General features: G+C 41.1%; 1 protein-coding gene across 1 annotated transcript; it reads right to left on the bottom strand.

Annotated features, from left to right (window-relative positions):
* On the bottom strand, positions 1-23,086 carry PGK1 (phosphoglycerate kinase 1). The gene is made up of 11 exons (XM_047764571.1): positions 22,910-23,086; positions 16,684-16,734; positions 11,747-11,902; positions 11,486-11,630; positions 7,672-7,775; positions 6,658-6,777; positions 3,085-3,199; positions 2,653-2,832; positions 1,206-1,383; positions 833-931; positions 1-461 (listed from the first exon to the last, which is right to left on the bottom strand). Exons 1-11 carry the CDS (start codon positions 22,972-22,974, stop codon positions 421-423), a joined length of 1,254 nt encoding a protein of 417 aa, XP_047620527.1. The 5' UTR covers positions 22,975-23,086; the 3' UTR covers positions 1-420.
* Positions 23,087-23,296: the final 210 nt, after the last annotated feature.

Here is a 23,296-nt window from a genome sequence, read left to right as displayed (position 1 = left end):
CCAGTTTCAATAGATATTTATTTTTTATTTAATAGATCACCAACTTCATCTCCCTCTCTCCCTACAATTGGAATTTAATCTTGTTTCCATGTTGAGTGGTGAAACAATGAAAATGCTAATCAAAATAAGCTACTTCAGAAAGAACTAGGCTAACACAGGCATAAATATATGCACTCTAAATGCACAATGGTTTAGACACTGGTAAATTCAAATGGGATCTTGAGGAATATAGGCAAATCCAGGGTGCAGTAAAGATGAGCTGAGATGCTGTGCAATGGTTTAAGGGTTCCTGGTGCTACATCTCTTGGCTACTTGCTGAATCTTGACATGGGGGAAGATAATAGCTAATGCCAAGTGGAGATGCAGAAAGCGCTAAGTTGACTTAGAGGCTGTGCACAGGAACCAAAAGGCAGGAAAGTACTAAACATTGCTGAGAGCATCCACCCCAGGAAGGACTTTACCTGTTTTTGAGAGAACACACACAAAGTCAGCATTACTATAAGATCCACTAAGCTAGACCTGTCCTTTTCTATCTTCCCAATAACATACGAGCTCATCTCTAGGATACATGGCCAGGAATTGGGTAACTTTTTATATTTTGGGTCCCAGGTCTACTAGAGCATAAGCTCTTTGAGAATTAGTTTTCCCATCTGGCCCTCCCCACCTCAAATGGAAGCCAGGAGCTTTATTTGAAGTTCCTACATTTATACTGCCCAGCTAATAATGACTGCTAATGACAACTACCCACTATCTCCACTCCATTCTATCCACCTCACACTGCATAAACACTATCCTTCCCCCAAATAAGCCAAAAAATATTAAAGAATCTCACCTTCCAGGAGCTCTAAACTGGCACCACCCCCAGTGCTCACATGGCTGACTTTATCCTCCGTGTTCCATTTGGCACAGCAGGTAGCAGTGTCTCCACCACCTGTTGAATGAAAGCCAAGTATAAAGGGGAAAGGAGAGAAAAGAAGATTGGCATCAAAATTATAAGTTGGTGTGCTCTGAAGTCCAAAAGGTTGCTGATAGCCCCCCAACTCCATCTCATTTAGAGGTTCCTCCATGAATTATATACCCATTTAACTCACAAGATTGATCTGGCTCCAAGAAACCTAGGAAAAGTTAACCATTTTCTGTCTACTTTCCTATGATCAGAACTCTGCCAGCTCCTATTGGCCCTGGCTTTGTATAGGACCCCTTACCTATGATGGTGATGCAGCCCCTGGAAGTGGCTTTCACCACCTCATCCATGAGGGCTTTGGTTCCTTGGGCAAAAGCTTCCCATTCAAATACGCCCACAGGTCCATTCCATACAATCTGCTTAGCCCGAGCAACAGCCTCACTATACTTCTTGCTGCTCTCAGGACCACAGTCCAAGCCCTAAGGGGCAGAGTTAAATGAGAGGGTGAGTTACCAAGAAAAGCTAGAGGAGTAAATACCATACCTCTAACCAAGACCAGAACTCAAGGCTGAACATCAGCATCTTCTAAGAAGCAAAAGATATCCTTCAGTCTTTAAAATTATAAACATGTTCATATCCTTTATGGAAGATCAAGTCTAAGGGAAAACCTCAAAAGTTATGTGATAAAAACATTCTTTATATATATATATATAATGATTTTTATCTTTTTCCATTATAGCTGGTTTACAGTGTTCTGTCAATTTTCTACTATATAGCATGGTGACCCCATTACACATACATGTATACATTCTTAGCCACACTATTTTATGATTATAAAGAACTAAACTAGGGTCAATTCTGTCCCTCCCCAGGGGACATATGGCAATGTCTGGAGTTTTGGTTTTCATGACTTAGTGATGGGGGTGCTACTGGCACCTAGTGGCCAAGGATGGATTAAACATTCTACAATGCAACAAAAACTACTATGTCAATAGTGCCAAGGTTGAAAAATACTGAGCAAGATCAGTGGTTCTCAAAACTTGGTGTGCATCAGAATCACCAGCATGGCTTGTTTGAGCACAAATTTCTGGGCTCTACCCCCAAAGCTTCTGCTTCAGCAAGTGAAGTGGGGCGGACAGGAATTTGCATTTTTTAACGAGTTTCAAAATGATGCTGATGCTGCTGTTTTTGAAACTACATTTAAAGAAACCGAAAACTAAATGCACATGCCTAACAAAAGGAAAGCAACCAAGCAAACTATTATGTAAACATTAACAATTCTGTACAGCTATTAAAATGATAATATATGGAGAACACTACAGTCAACTAAGTTTTTAATACACACATAAATTTTTCCCTCCCTATAGTAAGTATACTTGTATTATCTTAATATTTTCATATAAGAAAAAAATTTATACAGATTTCTAGGTAGCAACATAATCCAGAATAGCCCAAACCATGCAAGTACATACATAGAACTGTCCCCAGCACATAGTTAAGTACTTAAATTAGATGAAGAAACAAAAAAACACTTTTGTCCCCACATTACTGATAAAGAGTCTTAGCATCAATGTGATACCACTGCTTTTCCCCCATGGATTCGCCCCAAAAGAGGGTCTCAATGCAACATTTGAAGCCCTTCTAACATAAATCTTTAGAGATTTTTTTAAAATTCATGTTTGTTAGTTGAATGCATGATACCAAAATGTATCTGTTTACTCATACAACCAACTATCCAATTGACTCACCATCCACCCAGCAGGTATACCAGAGGCCACAGTGGCTTGGCCAATCTTGGCATTCTCATCAAACTTGTCAGCAGTGACAAAGTCAACAGGCAAAGTAATCTTCACACCATTCTTCTCAGCTTTGGACATCAGATCTTTGACGATCTTGGATCCCTCTTCATCAAAAAGAGAAGTGCCAATCTATACAAAGGAGCCAAGATGATGAAGATCAGCCTCTATACTAAGGACGTAATTACTTCACAAAGCAGATAGGAATAAAATACAACACAATATAAAGGAACAATTCAATGACAAAAGAAAAACAACTAGCAAAATAAATAAAAATGGAAGTTTTTAGCACTCATATCAGAAGCTAATTTTCTTTTTAAATCTACATAACTTGCTATTTCTCATGGAGAGCTATTTCACATCCACTTGGCATTGGTTTCCTACCTCCATGTTGTTGAGCACCTTAAGGAAGGTAAAGGCCATTCCACCACCAATAATCATCTCATTGACTTTGTCCAGCATATTATTGATTAGCTGGATCTTGTCTGCAACTTTAGCTCTGGAAGGGAAAGCAAAAATCATCACCAAACAATGGACTAAGGAAGTGATAAGCCTGAGATCTAATATAAAGGCACAGGAACAGAGAAATGTCCCACAAAGTGAAAAAAGTATTGGCTAAGTTTGTCCTATGTTTCTCCAACTCAAAAAGCCAATCCATTGCTAAGATGCTTTTAAAGTATGGCTCTTGGCCAAGAAGGGCTTAGAAGAACTACAATCATCTAAAGAAATCAAAAGTTCCAAATAGATCTATTTTGCCCCTTCTCCACCCAAAAGTCAGAGGGTCAAGATTGCTAATTGTACATGAGAAATATTACTAATTGTAGGATCCATGAGCTCACTGAGAACTGTCCTAACCCTAGAGCAGAGATTAGTTATATACTAAACGAATATATACTGAGGAAAAACAGAGATAATCACACTCTTAGGTCCACGCTCAGTCGCTGGGAAATTTGCTTTATAGCATTGATTATTCTATTGGACTACTTGATTCAAAACATCGATTATCTACTCTGTGCCAAGCACTATTCTAGGGCTCTCAGGAACATTAGTGGGCAAAAGCAAAGATCCCTACTCCTTTGGAGCTTATATTCTAGTAAAAGGAAGTAAGATAATAAACACATGTTCCTTTCACCTCCCTGTGAGAGAAAAAAAGTCTAAAGAAAAACAAATTCACTTGAAACGCAAAAAGTCCTTCACATAAATAACAGCTTGCCTTCCACAAATACTCATATAGCTAAATCTCTCAAATAAACAAATCACCTTGGGCCTATTTACCTCTTCATTCAACAAACAAGATGATACCTACTCTGAGAGGTCCAATGTAAGGATTTGTGAAATGGAGGCTTAAAACAATAGTGATATGGCAGAATGGATGACAAACTATTGCTGTCTCACTTGTAAAGATTGGTCACCACCAAGGTTAAGAATGGATTAACTGTTTTACATACACACACACACACACACACACACACACACACACACACAAAGAAAGAGAGAAAGGGGGAGAAAGGGGAAGAAAAGAGACTCAATGTCTTCTAAAGAATGTGGGATATTCTACAGATCAAATACCCTGCTTCTTCAACAAATCAATGGAATGAAAATAATAAGGAAGAGAGAACTATTATAGAATAAAAGATATTTGAAAAACAAATGTAATGCATGGACTTTATTTGGACCTTTATTCAAACAAACCAAATGTAAAAAGGCATTTCAGAAATGATGGAGAATTTCTGAATATAAACTGGGTATTAAATGATAGTAGCAAAGTTGTTAAAAAATTTTGTTAGGTATAACACAGTGGTTATTTAAAATAAATCTCATCTGTTATGAGATGCATACAGAAGTATTAGAAATGATAAGAGGAGTTCCCATCGTGGCGCAGTGGTTAACGAATCCGACTAGGAACCATGAGGTTGCGGGTTCAGTCCCTGCCCTTGCTCAGTGGGTTAACGATCCAGCGTTGCCGTGAGCTGTGGTGTAGGTTGCAGACGCGGCTTGGATCCCGCGTTGCTGTGGCTCTGGTGTAGGCCGGCGGCTACAGCTCCGATTCAACCCCTAGCCTGGGAACCTCCATATGCCGCAGGAGCGGCCCAAGAAATAGCAAAAAAACAAACAAAAAAAAAACAAAAGAAATGATAAGAGTTCTTTTATGGCGCAATGAATTAAGGATCTGGCATTGTCACTGCAGTAGCTTCGGTAGCTGCTATGTTACAAGTTCAAACCCTGACCCAGGAACTTCCATATGCCATGGACGTGGTCAAACAAAAAAAAAAGAAATGAAATTGGTATCTAAGGCTTCCTTTCAAATACTCCTGATTAAAAAAAAAAGTATTAAAAGATAAATGAAGCAGGACTGGCAAAAATGCCAATAATTACTAGAGCAAGGTGATAGATACCTGGGGGTTTAATTATACTATTCTCTTAAATGTTTGCGTGTTTCCACAATAATTTTTTAATAATTTTTTCTGTGGCGCAGCAGAAACAAATCCAACTAGTATCCATGAGGATGCGGGTTCGATCCCTGGCCTCGCTCAGTGGGTTAAGGATCTGGCGTTGCCATGAGGTGTGGTGTAGGAGGAAAATGCAGCTCAGATCCTGCGTTGCTGTGGCTCTGGTATAGGCCATCAGCTGTAGCTCCCATTGGACCTCTAGCCTGGGAACCTCCATATGCCACGAGTGTGGCCCTAAAAAAGCAAAAAAAAAAAAAAACAAAAAATTTAAAAAATAATAAAATGTAAAATCTTCCCCTAAACTGTTAATGTTCTAAGAAAACTACACTGTAAGAAAGGTAGGGAAAAAAAACCTCCACAACTTCCCCAAAACAGCTATTTTAGGCAGAGTCCAAAACTTGATCATAACCACTAGGCGGCACTCACTCCCATATTCCAGGTCTAAGGAAGGTTAGAGAACAAAACTCAAATCCTAATTTCCAGAAAAGCAAAGATTAGAGTCTGACCTTTATAACTCAGTGCACAAGAGGGGCAATGCTTCCAGGACACAGATAACTTGTATCCACCTTAACTATTTTTAGGACCCTGAAACTGGGCTCATGAAGCCTGGAGAGCAACTATGCTATCTGAAATTGACACCCAACTCCAGAGTCAGCTTTCATAGGGAAATGCTGAGTGTGTTCAGTCCCATGGAAAAAAAAAAAAAAAAAAACCCTGTTTGTGAAGGTCAGGAGCATCCAGCCCGAAAGAGGCTGCTATCTAGATAGCCATGCCAAGTGTCAAGATCTTATCCAAACAGTCCCAGGTCCCTGTCCCTAATTTATCACCTAAAATGTATATTCCTAGGCTCTTGACCTATACTTCTGAAATTTCTATTTTTAGCTAAGCCAGTAGCATATCATTACCCACATGGTACCTTTCCCCACAGGAGAAAATATAACAAGGCATGTGATCTGGAGAAATGAGTTCTAAATGAGGTTTTCATAGTTTTTCCTTGCCAGATAGTAAGTATGTGAAAGGCTCAGGTGCTTCAAAAATTGTTAGATGAGCAATGGTGGATCTTTCCCATTTTTCCCTCCAGAACCATTTTCTATCCTTCCCAGCCCTATTCTCTGTTGCAAGAAGCTGACCTTCAAGGACTATTATCAAGTCCTTTACCCTCTGATGTCCGGCTGGGTTGCAGCCCATTGGAGGTAGGAGAGGGTATACAAGTAAGACACTGGCTCTTTCCCTGCTACATGACCAACCCTATATCCCTTGACCAAAGGCTACAGTTCCTATCACAGGGCCCTCTCCGCCCTCTGATGACTGGGGTAATGACCCCACATTACTGTACTGTTGCTTTTGGGTTTCCTTAAACCCTACCCACAGCTTTGCAGATAGTCCCTTTATTAAATTCTCCTCAGTCATCCTGTTTGATCGTGCTATCTGACAATAAACCACCCAAGTTTCAGCCTACTACCAGGCAAACACACTACTTAAAGCATGATCTTGTAGTTCTCCATACCCGCCCAGAATGGCCAGGAAGGGTCGCTCTGGGCTCTCCAAGGCCTTGGCAAAGTAGTTCAGCTCCTTCTTCATCAAAAAACCTCCAGCCTTCTTTGGCAGATTTACTCCCACCATGGAGCTAGAAATGAACAGAAACTCAAATTTTAGTCAGTCCCTAGCAATTCTTCCAACTATAGAAGCCATTTCCTTATCACTGAAATACTTTCACTTTTGAGATTCCAAGACACCATGGTTTTGATGCCCAAACTACAACAAAAACACTTAGGTACAAGATAAGGTTTTCTGACTAACAATGCAGGGTCAAGGGGAACAAATGAAAAGTAATGACTTGGAATTCCCATCGTAGCTCAGCAGAAACGAATCTGACTAGCACCCATGAGGACACAGGCTGGATCCCTGGCCTTGCTCAGTGGGTTAAGAATCCGGTGTTGCCATGAGCTGTGGTGTAGGTCGCAGATCTGGCATTGCTAGCATTGTGGCTATGGTGTAGGCCAGCAGCTACACCTCTAATTCAACCCCTTAGCCTGGGAACTTCCATATGCTGTGGGTGGGGCCCCCAAAAAAAGACAAAAAAGAAAAGCAAAGCAATGACTTCAAGTAGAATTTAAAATACCCAATTAACAGCTTTCAGGCCAAGGTTTTAATCACAATAAATAATCAGCCAGGTGATGACAACAGGAATGGATTCGTCAATCTACTTCCTACTGATAGCCTAAGATTCTGTTTCCACAGCACTCACAAAGGGAGAGCTCTCCATGAAATACCTAAAGTGAGAAAGAGCCACATTTTACTGAAGTTCCATAATTCTCAACATTTTTTACTTTTATTTCCTCTTTAAATCAGGGATATGCAACATGAACCACAGTCTAATTTCTAGCTCCACTTAGAGATAGAAGCCAAAAAGATCACAGTATAATACAGAAATATCCAAAAGCCAGAGCTTGAGCTTCTCTAGTAAATAGAAAAATAATGCTCCCAGCTAGCTTGACACTGAACAAAAAACTTTTAGTACCTGTGAGCTCGGTGAGCAGTACCAAAAGCATCATTGACATAGACATCCCCTAGCTTGGAAAGTGAAGCTCGGAAGGCTTCTATTTTGGCTGGATCAGCTTTAACCTGAAGGAGAAAAAAATTAAAAGGAAAAAAAACCACAGGAAATGGTGAAGGCTCCAAAGACAACTGTGAAAGCATTTCATACCGAGTCCTCTCGAACAATCTCTAAAGACCCTCAGTTTATAGGACAGCAATTTTTACAACTAGCAACAGGATATGTTCTTTCCTCCAAATATTCCAAGTCTTTTGGTCATTTCTGCATGTTTCTGCTCTCTTTCACCTTCCCTCAAATTGCAAACCTAAGATTACTGAACCATTGCTTAACCTCTAATCACATCCCACTGGCCTCTCCCCCACTCCTAGGACAAAATTTGAATTATCCTTCTCTGTCCTTATCTTGACTCATTTATATAATATCAAAAGGAGGTTATTTATATAGCCTTCCCTGAAGTAAGGTATCTGAGAAAACAAGAAACATACTTCTACAAAAGAGAGAGAGTAACAAAAAGTAATATCAAAATATAGGGCTTTTAATGTCAGCTCAGTATCCAGGGGTTCCCCCATTCCAAAAGGGGAAAGAAAGCAGGATGGCAGGATGAACAGTCTCCAGTAGGAAATGAAGCAAAGATGCACAGGAAGCCAGATAAGGGGGACATGGCAGAGAAGAGCAGATGTTCATTTTAGTCACCATCCACTCCCATTCTCCAATGTACTGAGGCAAAGGAGGCTACCACAAAAAACAGGGACTTTTCTCTAATGATCCAAAGAATGCAGGGGCACTAAAGCTAAAACCAAAGACTGTAGAGCCCCCACAATCTCTTTAGAATGGAATATCATCTGCTACTGGTGACTGCAAGATGGTTTGTGTAGTAATGAAAACACTGCCCAAATAGCAGAAAGCCTGGGCTCTAGGCCCAGGTCTGACACTAATTTACTTTGTAACCTTTGATAAGCTGCTCTCTGTCCTTGAAATTATTCCACCTATTACAAAGGGAAGCTAACCCGTCCATTTAAGAACTGTTTGAGGGAGTTCCCTGGTGACCTAGTGGTTAAGGATTCAGCACTATCACTGCTGTGCCTCAGATTCAATCCCTGGCCTAGGAACTTCTACATGTCTGCAGGCACAGCACCCACCACCAAAAAAAAAAAAAAAAGAATTGTTTGAGCAAAAATGAGGCAAATTGAAAGCTCTTCATGAAAAAGGTGCCCTAGAAATTAATAATAATCAGAAGCCATTTCTCATTTTTGATTAACCATAACTAGAAGAAAGAAAATACTCCTAAAAAACCAAGGCAGGCACACTGGAAAAATGAAAAATTTTATGACCCCAACCTTGTTTTTAAATTCACTTTGAGGAGTTCCCGTCATGGCACAGTGGGAACAAATGTGACTAGGAACTATGAGGTTGCAGGTTCGATCCCTGGCCTCGCTCAATGGGTTAAGGATCCAGTGTTGCCATGAGCTGTGGTGTAGGTTGCAGACGTGGCTCGGATCTGGTGTTGCTGTGGCTGTGGTATAGGCTGGTAGCTACAGCTCGGATTGGAACCCCTAGCCTGGGAACCTCCATATGCCGCAGGTGCAGCCCTAAAAAGATAAAAAAATGAAACAAATTCACTTTGAACTTATGGCTGGCTCTTGAAATTTCAAGCATGAAAAGACATGGACACTAAATGTAAAGTTAACTAACTAAAAAAGACATAGACCAGCACAGTTGATTCATCACTTCCTGAATAAAAGGTTTTGCCTCAATTTGCCAGTTGTCTCCTGCCACTTCTTTTTTTTTCTTTTCTTTTTTTCTTTTTAGGGCTGCACCAATGATACATTTAAGTTCCCAGGCTAGAAGTCAAATCAGAGCTATAGCTGCTGGCCTGTGCCAGAGCCATAGCAACGCCAGATCTGAGCTGTTGTCTGTCACCTACACTGCAGCTCATGGCTGGATCCTTAACCCACTGAGCAAGGCCAGGGATCGAACCTGCATCCTCATAGAATTTAGGCGGGTTCGTTACTGCTGGGCCACAACAGAAACGCCTCTCCTGCCATTTCTAAGTTCTAGCTTGAGTTTCAATCTAAAAGGGCACCAAATTTTAGGTCAACATTTGACTCTTACTACTGTGGCAAGGCCAGAGGCTGCAGTGCTAAGAAAAGAAACCACGTGAAAGCAAGCACTCCACTGACCTTAAGAAATGTCAGAAGTACAAATCATTGAGACATTAGCCTTCAGAGTATCTTGATCCCCAAGACACTAAAGACCTTAAGAGTGGAAATTACTTAAAGGGTGCTTTCAGCTTCCCTTCTACCAATAGGCAAATTCCAAATCATCTTAAAAGAGCTAGCTTTATCATTTGATATTTGAATTCTAGTTTTCAGGTCACAATAATCTGTTTTGTGGGTTATCTACAGGTGCCTTTACATTTTTTTTTCCTATGGTTGCTTTTGCACAATAACAGCAAAGTTGAATAGTTCCAACAGAGACCATATAAGGTTGTGACTGACTGTACAGCCCACGAAGCCTAAAATATTTACTGTCTGGCCCTTTACAGAAAGTTTGCTGGTCTAATAGATTGAGCCATATATATATATATGGAACCAAGCAACGGTACGACTACCTCTTACCTCTAACTTTAGTCAAATGATTGCCTTTCTGAGACTTTGGTTTTTTTTTCTGAAAATATGATGGTACTTGTACTTCCTTATCTTTTTTTTTTTTTGGCCGTGCCTGCAGCATGCATATTCCCAGGCCAGTGATCCAACCCCAGCCACAGCAGTGACAATTCTGCATCCTTAACCCATTGAGCCATCAGGGAACTCCTGTACTTCCTTATCTTAAGGAGAAATTCAAAGAAAGATGATTTACACTTAAGAAAAATGCCTTCAATCCAAGGCAATATCATCACAACCATCATTACCCAACTACAAATATCCCAAACAGTCCCTTTCCACTTGAATTAATAAAGTACTTTCTCTGCTCACATAATTCTTTTATAAGAGTCCAATGATAACAAATTTAATTTACTGTCTTAAAAGTACCAAGCTCAAGCTTTAAGTTAATTCCCCTTCTAAATAAGAATACAGATTGTCCTTCCATAACACCCTAGAGCCTGTTGCTCAGAAAAAAACTGTTCCAGGAGTTCCCTTGTGGCACAGTAGCCTAAGGATCTGGCATACTTACTGCCTGGCTTGGGTTGCAGCTGTGGCACAGGTTCAATCTCTGGCCCTGGTTCCACATGCCATGGGTGTGGCCAAAAGAAAAGAAAAGAAAAGCTGTCCCAGGCTTGACAAACAAAAAAAAAAGTCTAAAACCAGGAACACCTGGTACATGGACACTCATTCACACAACCACCTGTGAATATCTGCTCTCAGTACTTGGGAATCACAGCCTACCCTTTGACAGGGTATTATCACACACTATTTGAGAAAAAAATCCTCATGTATCATGGGCCAAGTGTTTAACAAAGGGACTATTAGAAGCAGCATGTTCACTTATACCCAAATTATTCACACATTTTCCCAAAGTATTTCAAAACCACTTGAGCATGATGAGGAGGTTTTCTGGGATACTAGCAATATCCTATTTCTTGACCTAGGTGATAGTTACACAGGTCTGTTTGCTTTGTGATAATCCATCAAGCTGTGCATTTGTGCATTTTTATATATATGTTGTACTTCAATAAAAAGTTGTCAAAATAAACATAAGCTTCCTCTACTCTTCAATCACAGTCTCTTATAGACTCAGCCCTCCTCACCCCCGGTAATGTCAAAATCACTGGTCCTACCTTGCTCCCAGAAGCATCTTTTCCCTTCCCTTCTTCCTCCACATGAAAGCGAAGGTTCTCCAACAGGATGACAGAACCAGCAGCTGGGTCAGCACAAGCTTTCTCCACTTCTGGGCCCACGCAGTCCTTCAAGAACAAAACATCCCTGGTGAGAGCACAAGATGGAAACACTTGAACAGTCTGAAAGTTAAGAACTAGTAACAACATGCTTGATGACACCTCCTGCCACATAACTCACCAGCACCAGAGCCTGAAACTTACTTGCCCAGCAAAGATTTGAGTTCTACAGCAACTGGCTCCAAGGAGTACTTGTCAGGCATAGGGATACCATCAGGCCGGCCTAGGTGGCTCATAAGAACAACTGACTTGGCTCCGTTGTCTAGGCAGAATTTGATGCTTGGGATGGCAGCCTTGATCCTGCAACCAAAAAGAGACAGCAAGTAGAACATGGTTACTCCTGAGAATTAGTGGGAACTATTTTATTCATGGCCTCATAATATATAAAGCCCCTTTTCTTCTCCAAATTCCTTCAAATCTAGTGTCAGCAACTCAGTGGTGGTCCTCAGGTTCATGTACAGGGGAGGAAGTTAATTAGGATGCCAACCCTCTTCCTAGGATTGTACAATCTCATCATGTTTTGCCCCTTGTGCAGAAAAAAGCTAATATAGCAAGCATGCTATCTTTAGAAGGACCTGCTTAGAAGGTTGGCTCTTAGCTAATGTCTGAGACTTGGCTTCTGAAGTGGTCCCTAAGCTCTCTGACAAGAGCCATTGACTGCTTCTTGTTTGTACAAACAAGGTGATTTATGCTGAACACCTGCTTCCCTCTAAGAGTCTGGAATTTTGGAAGTTGCTGGGTAGAGGGTACCTACATGATCACCTCCCAGTAAAAATCCTGGGGTCTGAGACTCTAAAGGGCTTCTCTGGACAGAAACATTGCACACAATTACTGCATTTTTCACTGCTGAACAAAGAAGCACACTTGGTGTGTCCCCTCATGAGAGGGAGACAGCACAGGAAGCACATACATGGACTTCTCCAGACTGCCTGTACCTTTTCCCCTTCCTGATCTTGTCATGTATGCTTTCATTGTAATAAACTTTAGCAGTTAAGAACTATATGCTTAATCCTATGAGTCCTTCTTAATGAATCACCAAACACGTGAGTCACCTTAGGGACCCCTGAAATACCCTAAGTGTTTGACTGTGGAAGAAATATAAAATCTCCAAATCTTGAAACCATTAAAGGAAATCTGAGGAAAACTGAAAAAAATATGTAACTTTTCTGTACCCATTACAGATCCTAAGTCACTTTTTTATGTAGGAAAAAAATGCATTGTATAGAATATGGATTACAGAATATATCACATTTACTAAATTATAGTTTAACCTAAAAATTACTGAACTTCCTTTAACATCTCGAATTTTTCTTACAAACCCCAAACTAACGTTGAATTCTTGCCAGTCTTTAAGAAATTAAAATTGAAAATGAAGAAAATCATTTATTTATTCAAGAAGTATTTATTGAATCCTTCTTTTGTGGCAGCTACTATACCAGATTCTGCGAATTCAATCATAAATTAAGTCTCTGCCCTCAGAAAAGTAATTCTAACATAGGGAGAGATAATCAACAAAAAGCAAATATATACTTCAGATGGTGATAAGAGCTATGGAGAAAATAAAGCAAGGTAGGAGGAGAAAGATGATAAGAAAATTGTGGTGGAGGCGATTTTAGATAGGGTGGCCAGGGAAAGTCTCTTTAATAAGGTAACATTTTGGCCAAGTTATATTTCTAAAACAGCTTATGCTAGGAAAACATGGGCCAAACACTCTCTGACATAAACAACAGCAACATCATCTCAGATACACCTATCAGAGTATTGACAACAAAAACAAAAATAAACAAATGGGATCTAATCAAACTTCAAAGTTTCTGCACAGCAAAGGAAACCCTAAACAACACAGAAAGACAACCCACAGAATGGGAGAAAATCTTTGCAAGTGAATCCACTGACAAGGGATTAATCTCCAAAATTTATAAACACCTTCTGCAGCTCCATACCAAAAAAACAAACAACCCCATCAAAAAATGGGCAGAAGATCTAAACAGACAGTTCTCCAAAGAAGACATACAGATGGCCAAAAGACACATGAAAAGATGTTCAACATCACTCATTATTAGAGAAATGCAAACCAAAACCACTCTGAGGTACCACCTTACACCAGACAGAATGGCCATCATCCAAAAGTCTACAAACAAGAAGTGCTAGAGAGGGTGTGGAGAAAAAGGAACACTAGTACACTCTTGGTGGGATTGTAAATTGGTGCAACCACTGTGGAAAACAGCATGGAGATTCCTCAGAAAACTAAACATAGGAGTTCCCGTCGTGGCGCAGTGGTTAACGAATCCAACTAGGAACCATGAGGGTGCGGGTTCGGTCCCTGCCCTTGCTCAGTGGGTTGACGATCCGGCGCTGCCGTGAGCTGTGGTGTAGGTTGCAGACGCGGCTCGGATCCCGCGTTGCTGTGGCTCTGGGTAGGCCGGTGGCTACAGCTCCAATTCAACTCCTGGCCTGGGAACCTCCATATGCCGCAGGAGCGGCCCAAGAAATAGCAACAACAACAACAACAACAAAAAAGACAAAAGACAAAAAAAAAAGAAAACTAAACATAGAACTACCATTTGATCCAGCAATCCCACTCCTGGGCTTCTATCCAGAGAAAACCAGGACTCGCAAAGACACATGTACTCTGATGTTCATTGCAGCACTATTTACAATAGCCAAGACATGGAAACAACCTGTAAATGTCCATTGACAGAGGAGTGGCTCAAGAAGAAATGGTACATATACACAATGGAATATGACTCAGCCATTAAAAGGAACGAAATACCGGCATTTTTTGCAACATGGGTGGACCTAGAAACTATCATGCTAAGTGAAGTCAGCCATACAATGAGACACCAACATCCAATGCTTTCACTGACATGTGGAATCTGAAAAAGGGACAGACTGAACTTCTTTGCAGAACAGATGCTGACTCACAGACATTGAAAAACTTAAGTCTCCGGAGGAGACAGCTTTTGGGGTGGGGGGATGTGCCTGGGCTGTGGGATGGAAATCCTGTGAAATCTGATTGTTATGATCATTATACAACTACAGATGTGATAAATTCATTTGAGTAATAAAAAATTTTAAAAAATAAAATAAAATAAAAGAGCTTATGCTACTTGGCAGATATAAAAACCCATTTATACCAAATAAAGAAGAAAGCTTCATCAGGTACAACATTAGCCCAATGAAATCAAATTAATCTTCAGGGCTATCCCTTACTGGCAAGTTCTATTTTTTCTAATGCTTCATTTTGATAATCAACTCCATGGATTTCTAAAAATTTAAAGATCTACTCATATCTGTTTCTCTGGTTTTCATACATAAAAGTCCTTGATAGGCATATTTCATATCTTTTCTGTGTGCAACAGAAAATAATCAAAGTCAAGAAGGGTCAGAGCTGCCTTATACAAAGACCTTCCACTATGGTGCAGCAGGGATGTGCTGTGGCAGAATGCCAGGCTCTATTCTGAGGCCAATATCTGAAAATGTTCTGGGTCTTTACCTGCACTGTCCAATATGGTAGCCATTAGCCACAGGTACCTCCTGAATACTGGAAATGTAGTTAGTTAAGATTAGTATGTGCTATAAGTGTAAAATACATGCTGGATCTCAAATAGTTAATACCAAAAAAGTTAAATGTTCCTTTGGTTAATTTTTTAATTGATTATTTATATTTTGAAATGATTACTTGGGGCTTATTGGATTAAGTAAAATATTGCTATTATTAAAATTAAGTTCACCTGTTTCTATTTATTTATTTTGCTTTTTACGGCTGCACCTGCAGCATGTGGAAGTTCCCAGGCTAGGGATCAAATCGAAGCTGCAGCTGCTGGCCTATGCCACAGCAACAGCAATGTGGGATCCAAGTCGTGTCTGCAACCTACACCACAGCTCACAGCAATGCCAGATCCTTAACCCACTGAACGAGGCCAGGGATCAAACCCGAATCTTCATGGATACTAGTCAGGCTCATTTCCACTGAGCCACAATGGGAACTCCCTCTTTTTATTTTTTTAATGTGGCAACTAGAAAATTTTAAATTATATGTGGCTCATGTTAGAGTTTTATTAGACAGCACTGATCTAGATTACTGGAAAGTACCTTTCCAGCTCAAACCTTTCACTTAAAATTTAAAATAAAACTCTTCTTTTACAATAAAGTCAAAACCAAGAGAGCAGACCATCACTTAAAATTTCTGTTTCTGAATCTAGAAGCCAAGACATTTGGAGCAGCCTAAACTGACTGAAAATATTACTTCAGAAGTCTTCAAAAACTGTATCAAGGCCACCTAGAATAGGGGCTTGTAAAGCTACATGTAAGCTTAATAATTATTAGCATTAAAAAAATCCTCAGCAACATGGATGGAACTAGAGAATCTCATACTGAGTGAAATGAGCCAGAAAGACAAAGACAAATACCATATGATATCACTTATATCTGGAATCTAATATATGGCACAAATGAACCTTTGTTCACAGAAAAGAAAATCATGGACTTGGAGAACAGACTTGTGGCTGCCTGATGGGAGAGGGAGGGAGTGGGAGGGATCGGGAGCTTGGGCTTATCAGACACAACTTAGAATAGATTTACAAGGAGATCCTGCTGAGTAGCATTGAGAACTATGTCTAGATACTCATGTTGCAACAGAAAAAAAGGTGGGGAAAAAATGTAATGTATACATGTAAGTATAACTTGATCCCCTTGCTGAACAGTGGGAAAATAAAATAAAAAAATAATAATAAAAAAATAAATTAAGAAAAAATCCTTCTCTTGCACAGTTCTTTATTTTGCAGGGGAAGCCAAATAACCTTACACCTTGATATTCTTTCAAAATGAATACCCTCAAATTCCTCAAATTTAAAAAAAAAAGGGAAAAAAATGGGAGAAAAAGTTGCTTTCTTAAGATGATTTTTTCCAATTTCTAAATTCTCCTAAGAAAGCAGACCAGATGCTAGGCGGGTTGAAAGCCACAATCATGCAGCTTAAGTTGTCATGGTTCTACAGTAAGAACGGAAAATAATTTCATCCTATATACCCACAATCACATAACATCTTAAACCTAGTTCAAGCCTTAGCAAGGTCATTACCTCTGGTTGTTCGTTATCTGGTTGTTCTTCATAGGAACATTGAAGTCCACTCTGAAAAAGAAACAAAGTATCACTTTAAAAGCCATGATCATTTTATTGTTCCCTCAAAGATTAGGAGAGGCACTTTTTAGTGAACCAGTTAAATAAATTGGAAGTTCAAAAGTCACCTTAAAAATAATCAGCAGTATTAGAAGATAGTGGTTAGCCATAGGGAAGGGGGTAGGAGTAGTGACTGGGACAGGATACCAGAGGGAGATCTGGAGGCTCTGGTAATGTTCTCTTTCTTGACCTAGGTGACATGGTGTTCCTTTTACAATAATTCTTTGAGCTTAAACTTGTGCCCTTTTAAGTGTATATCTTATACTTCAAAAGAGAAATTTTAAAAAAGAAAAAAATAACTTAAATCACAGAAACTAGCCCTGAAGACCTGGGAAGCTAAAACCAGTTCTATCTAGGGAGTTCCTATTGTGGCTCAGCAGGTTACAAAACCGACTAGTCCATGAGAATGCAGATTTGATCCCTGGCCTCACTCAGTGGGTTAAGGATCCGGCATTGCCATGAGCTGCAGTATAGGTCGAAGATGTGGCTCAAATTCCATGTTGCTGTGGCTGTGGCATAGGGCAGCAGCTGCAGCTCCCACTCAACCCCTAGCCAAGGAACTTCCATATGCTGCAGGTATGGACCTAAAAGGTAAATAAACAAATAAATAAAACCAGTTCTATCTAAAAAGATTCCTAGGAGTTCCTGTCATGGCGCAGTGGTTAACAAATCCGACTAGGAACCATAAGGTTGCAGGTTCGATCCCTGGCCTTGCTCAGTGGGTTAAGGATCCGGCGTTGCCGTGAGCTGTGGTGTAGGTTGCAGACGTGGCTCGGATCCTGCATTGCTGTGGCTCTGGCATAGGCCAGCGGCTACAGCTCCAATTAGATCCCTAGCCTGGGAACCTCTATATGCCACAGGAAGCAGCCCTAGAAAAGGCAAAAAAAACAAAATATAAAAATAAAAAAAATAAAAAAATAAAAAGATTTCTATGTGGGCCTAGCATGATAGTATCTAAAAATAATGGCAGCTGGAGAGGTGAGGGGTTATAAGGAACACATCTCAATTCTGATTTCTTTGATATTATTTCTGGGTCTTAATGAAGCAGACATCACTCAAAAGAAAATGTTAACTGGAAAAATAAAACACCAGGAGAATATCATTCTTTTTGGGGAGATCCTGGGGCCTCAAGACCAGAAAGAAAGCCAATGTCCAAGACCATGTTCACACAGTGTTCTTTAAGCAAAACACAGACAATAAAAATAAGACAGCCTCTTTCAAAAAGCCCGAGAGGAGGGAGTTCCCATCATGGAGCAGCGTAAACAAATCCAACTAGTATCCATGAGGATTTGATCCCTGGCTTTGTTCAGTGGGTGGGGATCCGGCATTGCCATGAGCTGTGGTGTAGGTTGCAGACACAGCTCGGATCCCACATTGTCATGGCTGTGGCATAGGCCACAGCTACAGCACTGATTTTATCCCTAGCCTGGGAACTTCCATATGCCGCAGGTGTGGACCTAAAAAGACAAAAAATTAAAGTGATTTCTTTCTCATCTATAGAATGGGAGTGGTGATATCTACTTCACAGTAATTGTGAGAATGAGTCAGCAATTTGCAAAGTACTTAGGAGAGTACCTGATACACTCTAAGTGCCATAAAAGTGGTGGATGTTATTATACATGCAAATGCTTCTGCAAAATATGATTCTGTGATCTAAAAGGCAGATCAACCATTACTAAAAACAGCTAGCAGGACGCACTAAGGAACTACAGTGAAAGTATGACCTAGTCAAGAAGACTTCTGCCGTGTTTGATTGTAAAGCTCCATCTCTAGTCCTTCCTCCCTAAGGCTGAGGCTTGGCAGACAATTACAAAATCCTAGACCTACTAAGAAAACTCTCAATTTCCTATGTCCCCAGGCCTGTAGTCTACTCTTCCTCACTGAAGAGCAGCCTTTCCAAAGGTGTTAAGGGAGCAATTCTATATTCAACATTTTAATTAAAATCTTAAAAAATAAAGGCAGTATCCCTCTGAAGAAAAAAAATACACTCAACTTAATTTCAAGCTACTTGATTCTGACTCTAAGCATTTTCTTTAAATATCCTAAACAAGGCCCTTGCCAGCCTTAAAGTGCATTCCAAAGAGGACAGAGTATACCATTACCACAGGTCATTTCCCCCCAACCCCCTGCAGCCTCCTAGGAGGCCCACATTCAAAAAGGCTAATGGCAAGGGTCTGAGCACAAGCTCCCCCTTGCAGTGCTGCTCCCTACCAGCAAACACTTAAAGAGAGAAAATTCTTTGGAAACATTCAAGAATTTTTCTTATCTATCCAAGCTTCCATGACCCAGCTTACTGATGAGAATTGGACTTGTACTCTCTTCTCATTGCTTGTAGATTACCTTCCTCATCATCTCCTAGACTCTTGACAACAGCTCAGCTTCGAGCTTCCCCTCTGAGGACTCTACCACAGAAACTGCTCTGGCCTACATATTCCACTTGTTCTATTCTGCATAAGATCTGCACACTTTCCTTTTATACTTCCCCTAAACAATCCCAAGCTTACCCTCAGGCATACCAATCAGAATGGCTGAAATAAAAAATAATGACACCAAATGCTTGTGAGGATACAGTGAAACTCGTCACTCAGATACTGCTGGTAGGAATGTAAAATGATGTGGCTGCTTTGGAAAATGGTCTGGGGATTCCTTAAAAGGTTAAGCATATGACCCAGAAATTCCACTCCTAGGTATTTATGCAAAAGAAATGACAGCATATGTCCATACCGAGACTTGTACACAATGGTTCAAAATTCACAGAAGCTTTATCTGAAATAGCCTCAAACTGGAAGGAACCCAGATGGCTTTCAGTGTGTGAAAGGCTAAACTATGGAACATCCATACCATAGACTACTACTCAGCAATACAAAGAATGAACTACTGATACAAAACCCAACAACATGGATAAATCTCAAGGGCATTATGTTGGGTAAAAAAAAATCCCATACCAAAAGGTCATATACTGTATGAGTCCACTTATATAACATTTTTGAAATAACAAAATTTTACAAATGGAGGACAGATTAGTAGTTAACCAAGATTAGGAATGGAGGGAAAGAAGCCATGACTCAAAAGGAATAGAGAGAGGGAGAGCTTGGTGGTGTTCAAACAAAACTAGTTTTGCGTCTTGACTGTGGTAGGAGTTACACAAATCCACACATGTGATATAGCAAAGAACTATATACTTTATTCCAGTGTCAAATTCCTACTCTTGATACTGTACTATAATTATGTAAGATGTAGCCAATGAGGGAAACTGGGTGAACACAGGACCTCTCTATACTATCTTTGCAAGTTCCCATGGATATATATAATGATTTCAAAATAAACCTTAAGATATTAATTTATTTGTAATAAGAATATCAAGTCTCTATCCCCTGAAATCTCAGGAATCCAGGCCCAGTTCCATTAAAAGCTCTTAAAGGAACCTTCTCACCTTCACTTCACTGCCCTGACTGGAAAATTGGAGTATTATGGCTCTTTTTAGAGACTTTTTTTTTTCTCTTCTGCTCAGTTTTTCCCATTTCTTCTTCCACTACACCAAGGCTGTTGCATAACAAGTTACAACATGTTAGAGAAAAACTGTGAGGTTTTAAAAAAAATTAAAAAACAGGGAGGTGGGAGCAAGCAAAAGGGAAGTGCTTCACAAGTCAGCAAAGGAGTATGACTGGCAACCTATGAGAGGAAGAAAGGAAATGACATCGCAAAATTAAGCAGGAAATTTACTCAAAGGGCTATAAAGTCAAATGGAGTCCTAAAAAACTGAGGTAAAACCTGGTAATTATCCAGTCAGAAATTTATGGCAATCTAAAATAAAGTTCCCTCCACAAATCAATTTCTTTTGGCAATTCAAAGCAGGGGCCCTAAAACTCAGCAAACATCTGAGCTCCCTTTTGCAAGACAAAGAGAGGAGGCAAGTGAAGCAGCCACTACTCAGGAGGCCCCACTTCTGGAACACTGCCAGCAACCACCACATAAAGGGACAGAAACAAAAAGAAATTTGAGCTGACAATGCATGGCTGTCTAGACTCTTCCAAAAAAGCAGTCCTACAATGTGACTCTCTGTTCAAGTGCTACATTATTAATCAGGGAAAAAAGCAACCTTCTGTCCTCAGGCCAAATAAGTAGAATTTATCCAGATTAAAGGGAAAATTATTGATAGCAACCTTCAGCAGACAAAAGGTCTACTTTAACCTGTCCTTGTTCACTATGTCCAAGAATTTAGAGGATCTGGTTGGTAGCCAAGGAGACCCAAATTCTAGTCCTGGCTCTGCCACAAACTTGTTAGTTCAGTGACCTTGGACAGGTCATTTTCCATCAGCAAAAGAGAACTAGCCAGTCATTTCAAGGCTCAGGGTTAATCTGTGTTAAATGAAACTTTGAGCCCTTGGGCAGAAACATATTTCATATTAGGTCCAGATGGAGAAAAGATAAGCACCTCCTCTAGTCTCACTCCCAGCTGGCCCAGATAATTCCTCAAGCCAGTTTCTATAGGAAGAAAGGAGATAAAGCCCAAGACTGCAATTGTAGAAAAGCGACCAACACGATGCCCCAACTCTGTCTTTCAGGTGGTGCCTGAATCTGGAAAGGTCAGCCTTGGGCACAGTGGAGATGGGAGGAAATAATTAAAACTTAAAATCTAGTTGCATGCCAGTGTCCACTTGTCCTGTTTTTCATTGTCTATCCCCTTTCCTTAAGAGCAGCTGAGGGGTAGGAAGGGCTCTTATCTAATACTAGGATGGCTGTGATTCCTACTCTGTCCAGACTGCAAAAGACTAGATCATTTAGGAAAATGTGGACACTGGGTGTTTTTCATGGCTATAAGCTATTGAGTTCTGATTATTTCCACAGCAAGGCAGAGAAGACCACTTGCAAAATAATAGTGCCATAAGGAAACTAGAGGGGAGAGGAGAGCTACATGGAATTTTAGGGAGTCCATACAGTTCATTAATTCACAGTGCCTTCATATGTTTAAGCCTTAGGTAAAAGGAGATCCCCTACTACTTTCTGTGCCTGTTAATATCCAAAAGTTGCCCTCACTTGAACTGGCCCAAATTGGGAAAGGGGCTGGATCACATCATTCACATGCCCGCCCATCAATCAACCACTTCCCTAAAAGGACAAGACTGCACAACGCTATCAATGCAAGTCCTTATAGCCCCCAAAAGCACCACCCTTGGACCCTGTCAAGGTATATGAACAGTCAAGTCCATCAGTTCATACCTATCTGAATTCCTACACTCTGTTCCTGGTATGCACAAATGTACATGTTACAAAAAGGAGAAATGTAAAAGCATCATACTAGTAGTTTTGGCAAATGAGAAGCCATGCTAGTAGATGACCAGAGATCTACACGTGTGGAGTAAGAGACCCAAAAGTGCATGGGGAGCCTTCCAAACTTAATATCCTGCTTTTCTAACTACCTAGGGAGATGAGGTTGGAGAACAGCAAAAATGAGCAGCCACACCCTACTCAGTGTGTCACAACCCTGACGCAAACCCCATGGCCTGTAGTCCAAAGACAGGGTAGGGCAGCAGAGGCCTGTTATATAAGCCCTGCAAGGCCTCCTTCAGTTCGTCCCACCCCACCTCACCCTCTCACCGCCCCCCCACCCCATGCTTTAGGGGGTTCTAAATTCTAAACATTGAAATCAACATCCTCTGGTAAAGATGTCCTTTTGTGCAAGGACTTTGAAATGTGTGGGCCGTTCTCATTTATCCGGGATGGTGGCGGGTGGTGGGCAGCGCGGGGCTGGGGGACGACTAACCAAATGATCTTTCAAGGTTCCTTCCCTGAGGCCTTAGGGATCTGCAGGCTAAGCATCAGATCACACTTCGCCAACTGGGAACTGGAGGCCACAGCCTTTCAGAAATAAGAACAGCGGGCAAAGTAAATCCCTGCAATCTGAGCTCTTCCTGGGTGTATTCACCCCCGCAAAAGGCAACTGTGGCTCGCTTTCTGGGCTGAGGGAAATCAGGTTAGAAATCATTTAGCCTGGCCAAATCTTCAGCCACAATGGTGGCTCTGTAGGGCTAGGACACGTGGGGCCGAGACAAGGACGAAAGGCCACTATGGGAAGGAAGCAAGTCGGCCCTGCCCAGAGAGGCTGCGGCAGGACCCCGAGAATTACCTCATGACGACCCTCTTTCCCTTCACGTCCAGCTTGTCCAGAGTCAGCTTGTTAGAAAGCGACATCTTGGCAATTCAGTGGCGGCGAGAGACCGGGAGATGAGACTGCCGCAGAAACGACAACCAATTCGCAATCCGAACGCGTGGAAAATGCCGAGCACACCTCGGGCCCCGCCGTCCCTCCTCCCGCCCCGCCCCTCGCCCCTCCCCTTCCTGGCCACCGCGCCCGGCTCGCGGTTCACGAAGACCGCTATTGGACGCTGCCTGAAGGCGCCTGAGTGCTGCCATTGCTCCGAGGCGCTGTCTGTCTGCGAGGGCACTGGTGGGACGTGTCGCTGCCCTCTGTCACGTCCAGCACGCAGCGAGCCGCTGGGATCCTCCGTGACCT

The sequence above is a fragment of the Phacochoerus africanus genome, chromosome X (assembly GCF_016906955.1).
Source record: "Phacochoerus africanus isolate WHEZ1 chromosome X, ROS_Pafr_v1, whole genome shotgun sequence".
Lineage (NCBI taxonomy): Eukaryota > Metazoa > Chordata > Mammalia > Artiodactyla > Suidae > Phacochoerus > Phacochoerus africanus.
This window is presented reverse-complemented; position numbering and strand designations above follow the sequence as displayed.

Bases quoted from the DNA above. Each gene is read 5' to 3' on its own strand.
- PGK1 (XM_047764571.1), bottom strand. From the start codon at position 22,974: ATGTCGCTTTCTAACAAGCTGACTCTGGACAAGCTGGACGTGAAGGGA. The intron at 16,735-22,909 runs GTAATTCTCGGG...TTTCTTTTTCAG, and splicing joins GGAAAGAGGGTCGTCATGAG to AGTGGACTTCAATGTTCCTA. The intron at 2,833-3,084 runs GTAGGAAACCAA...TCCTTTGTATAG, and splicing joins AGGTGCTCAACAACATGGAG to ATTGGCACTTCTCTTTTTGA.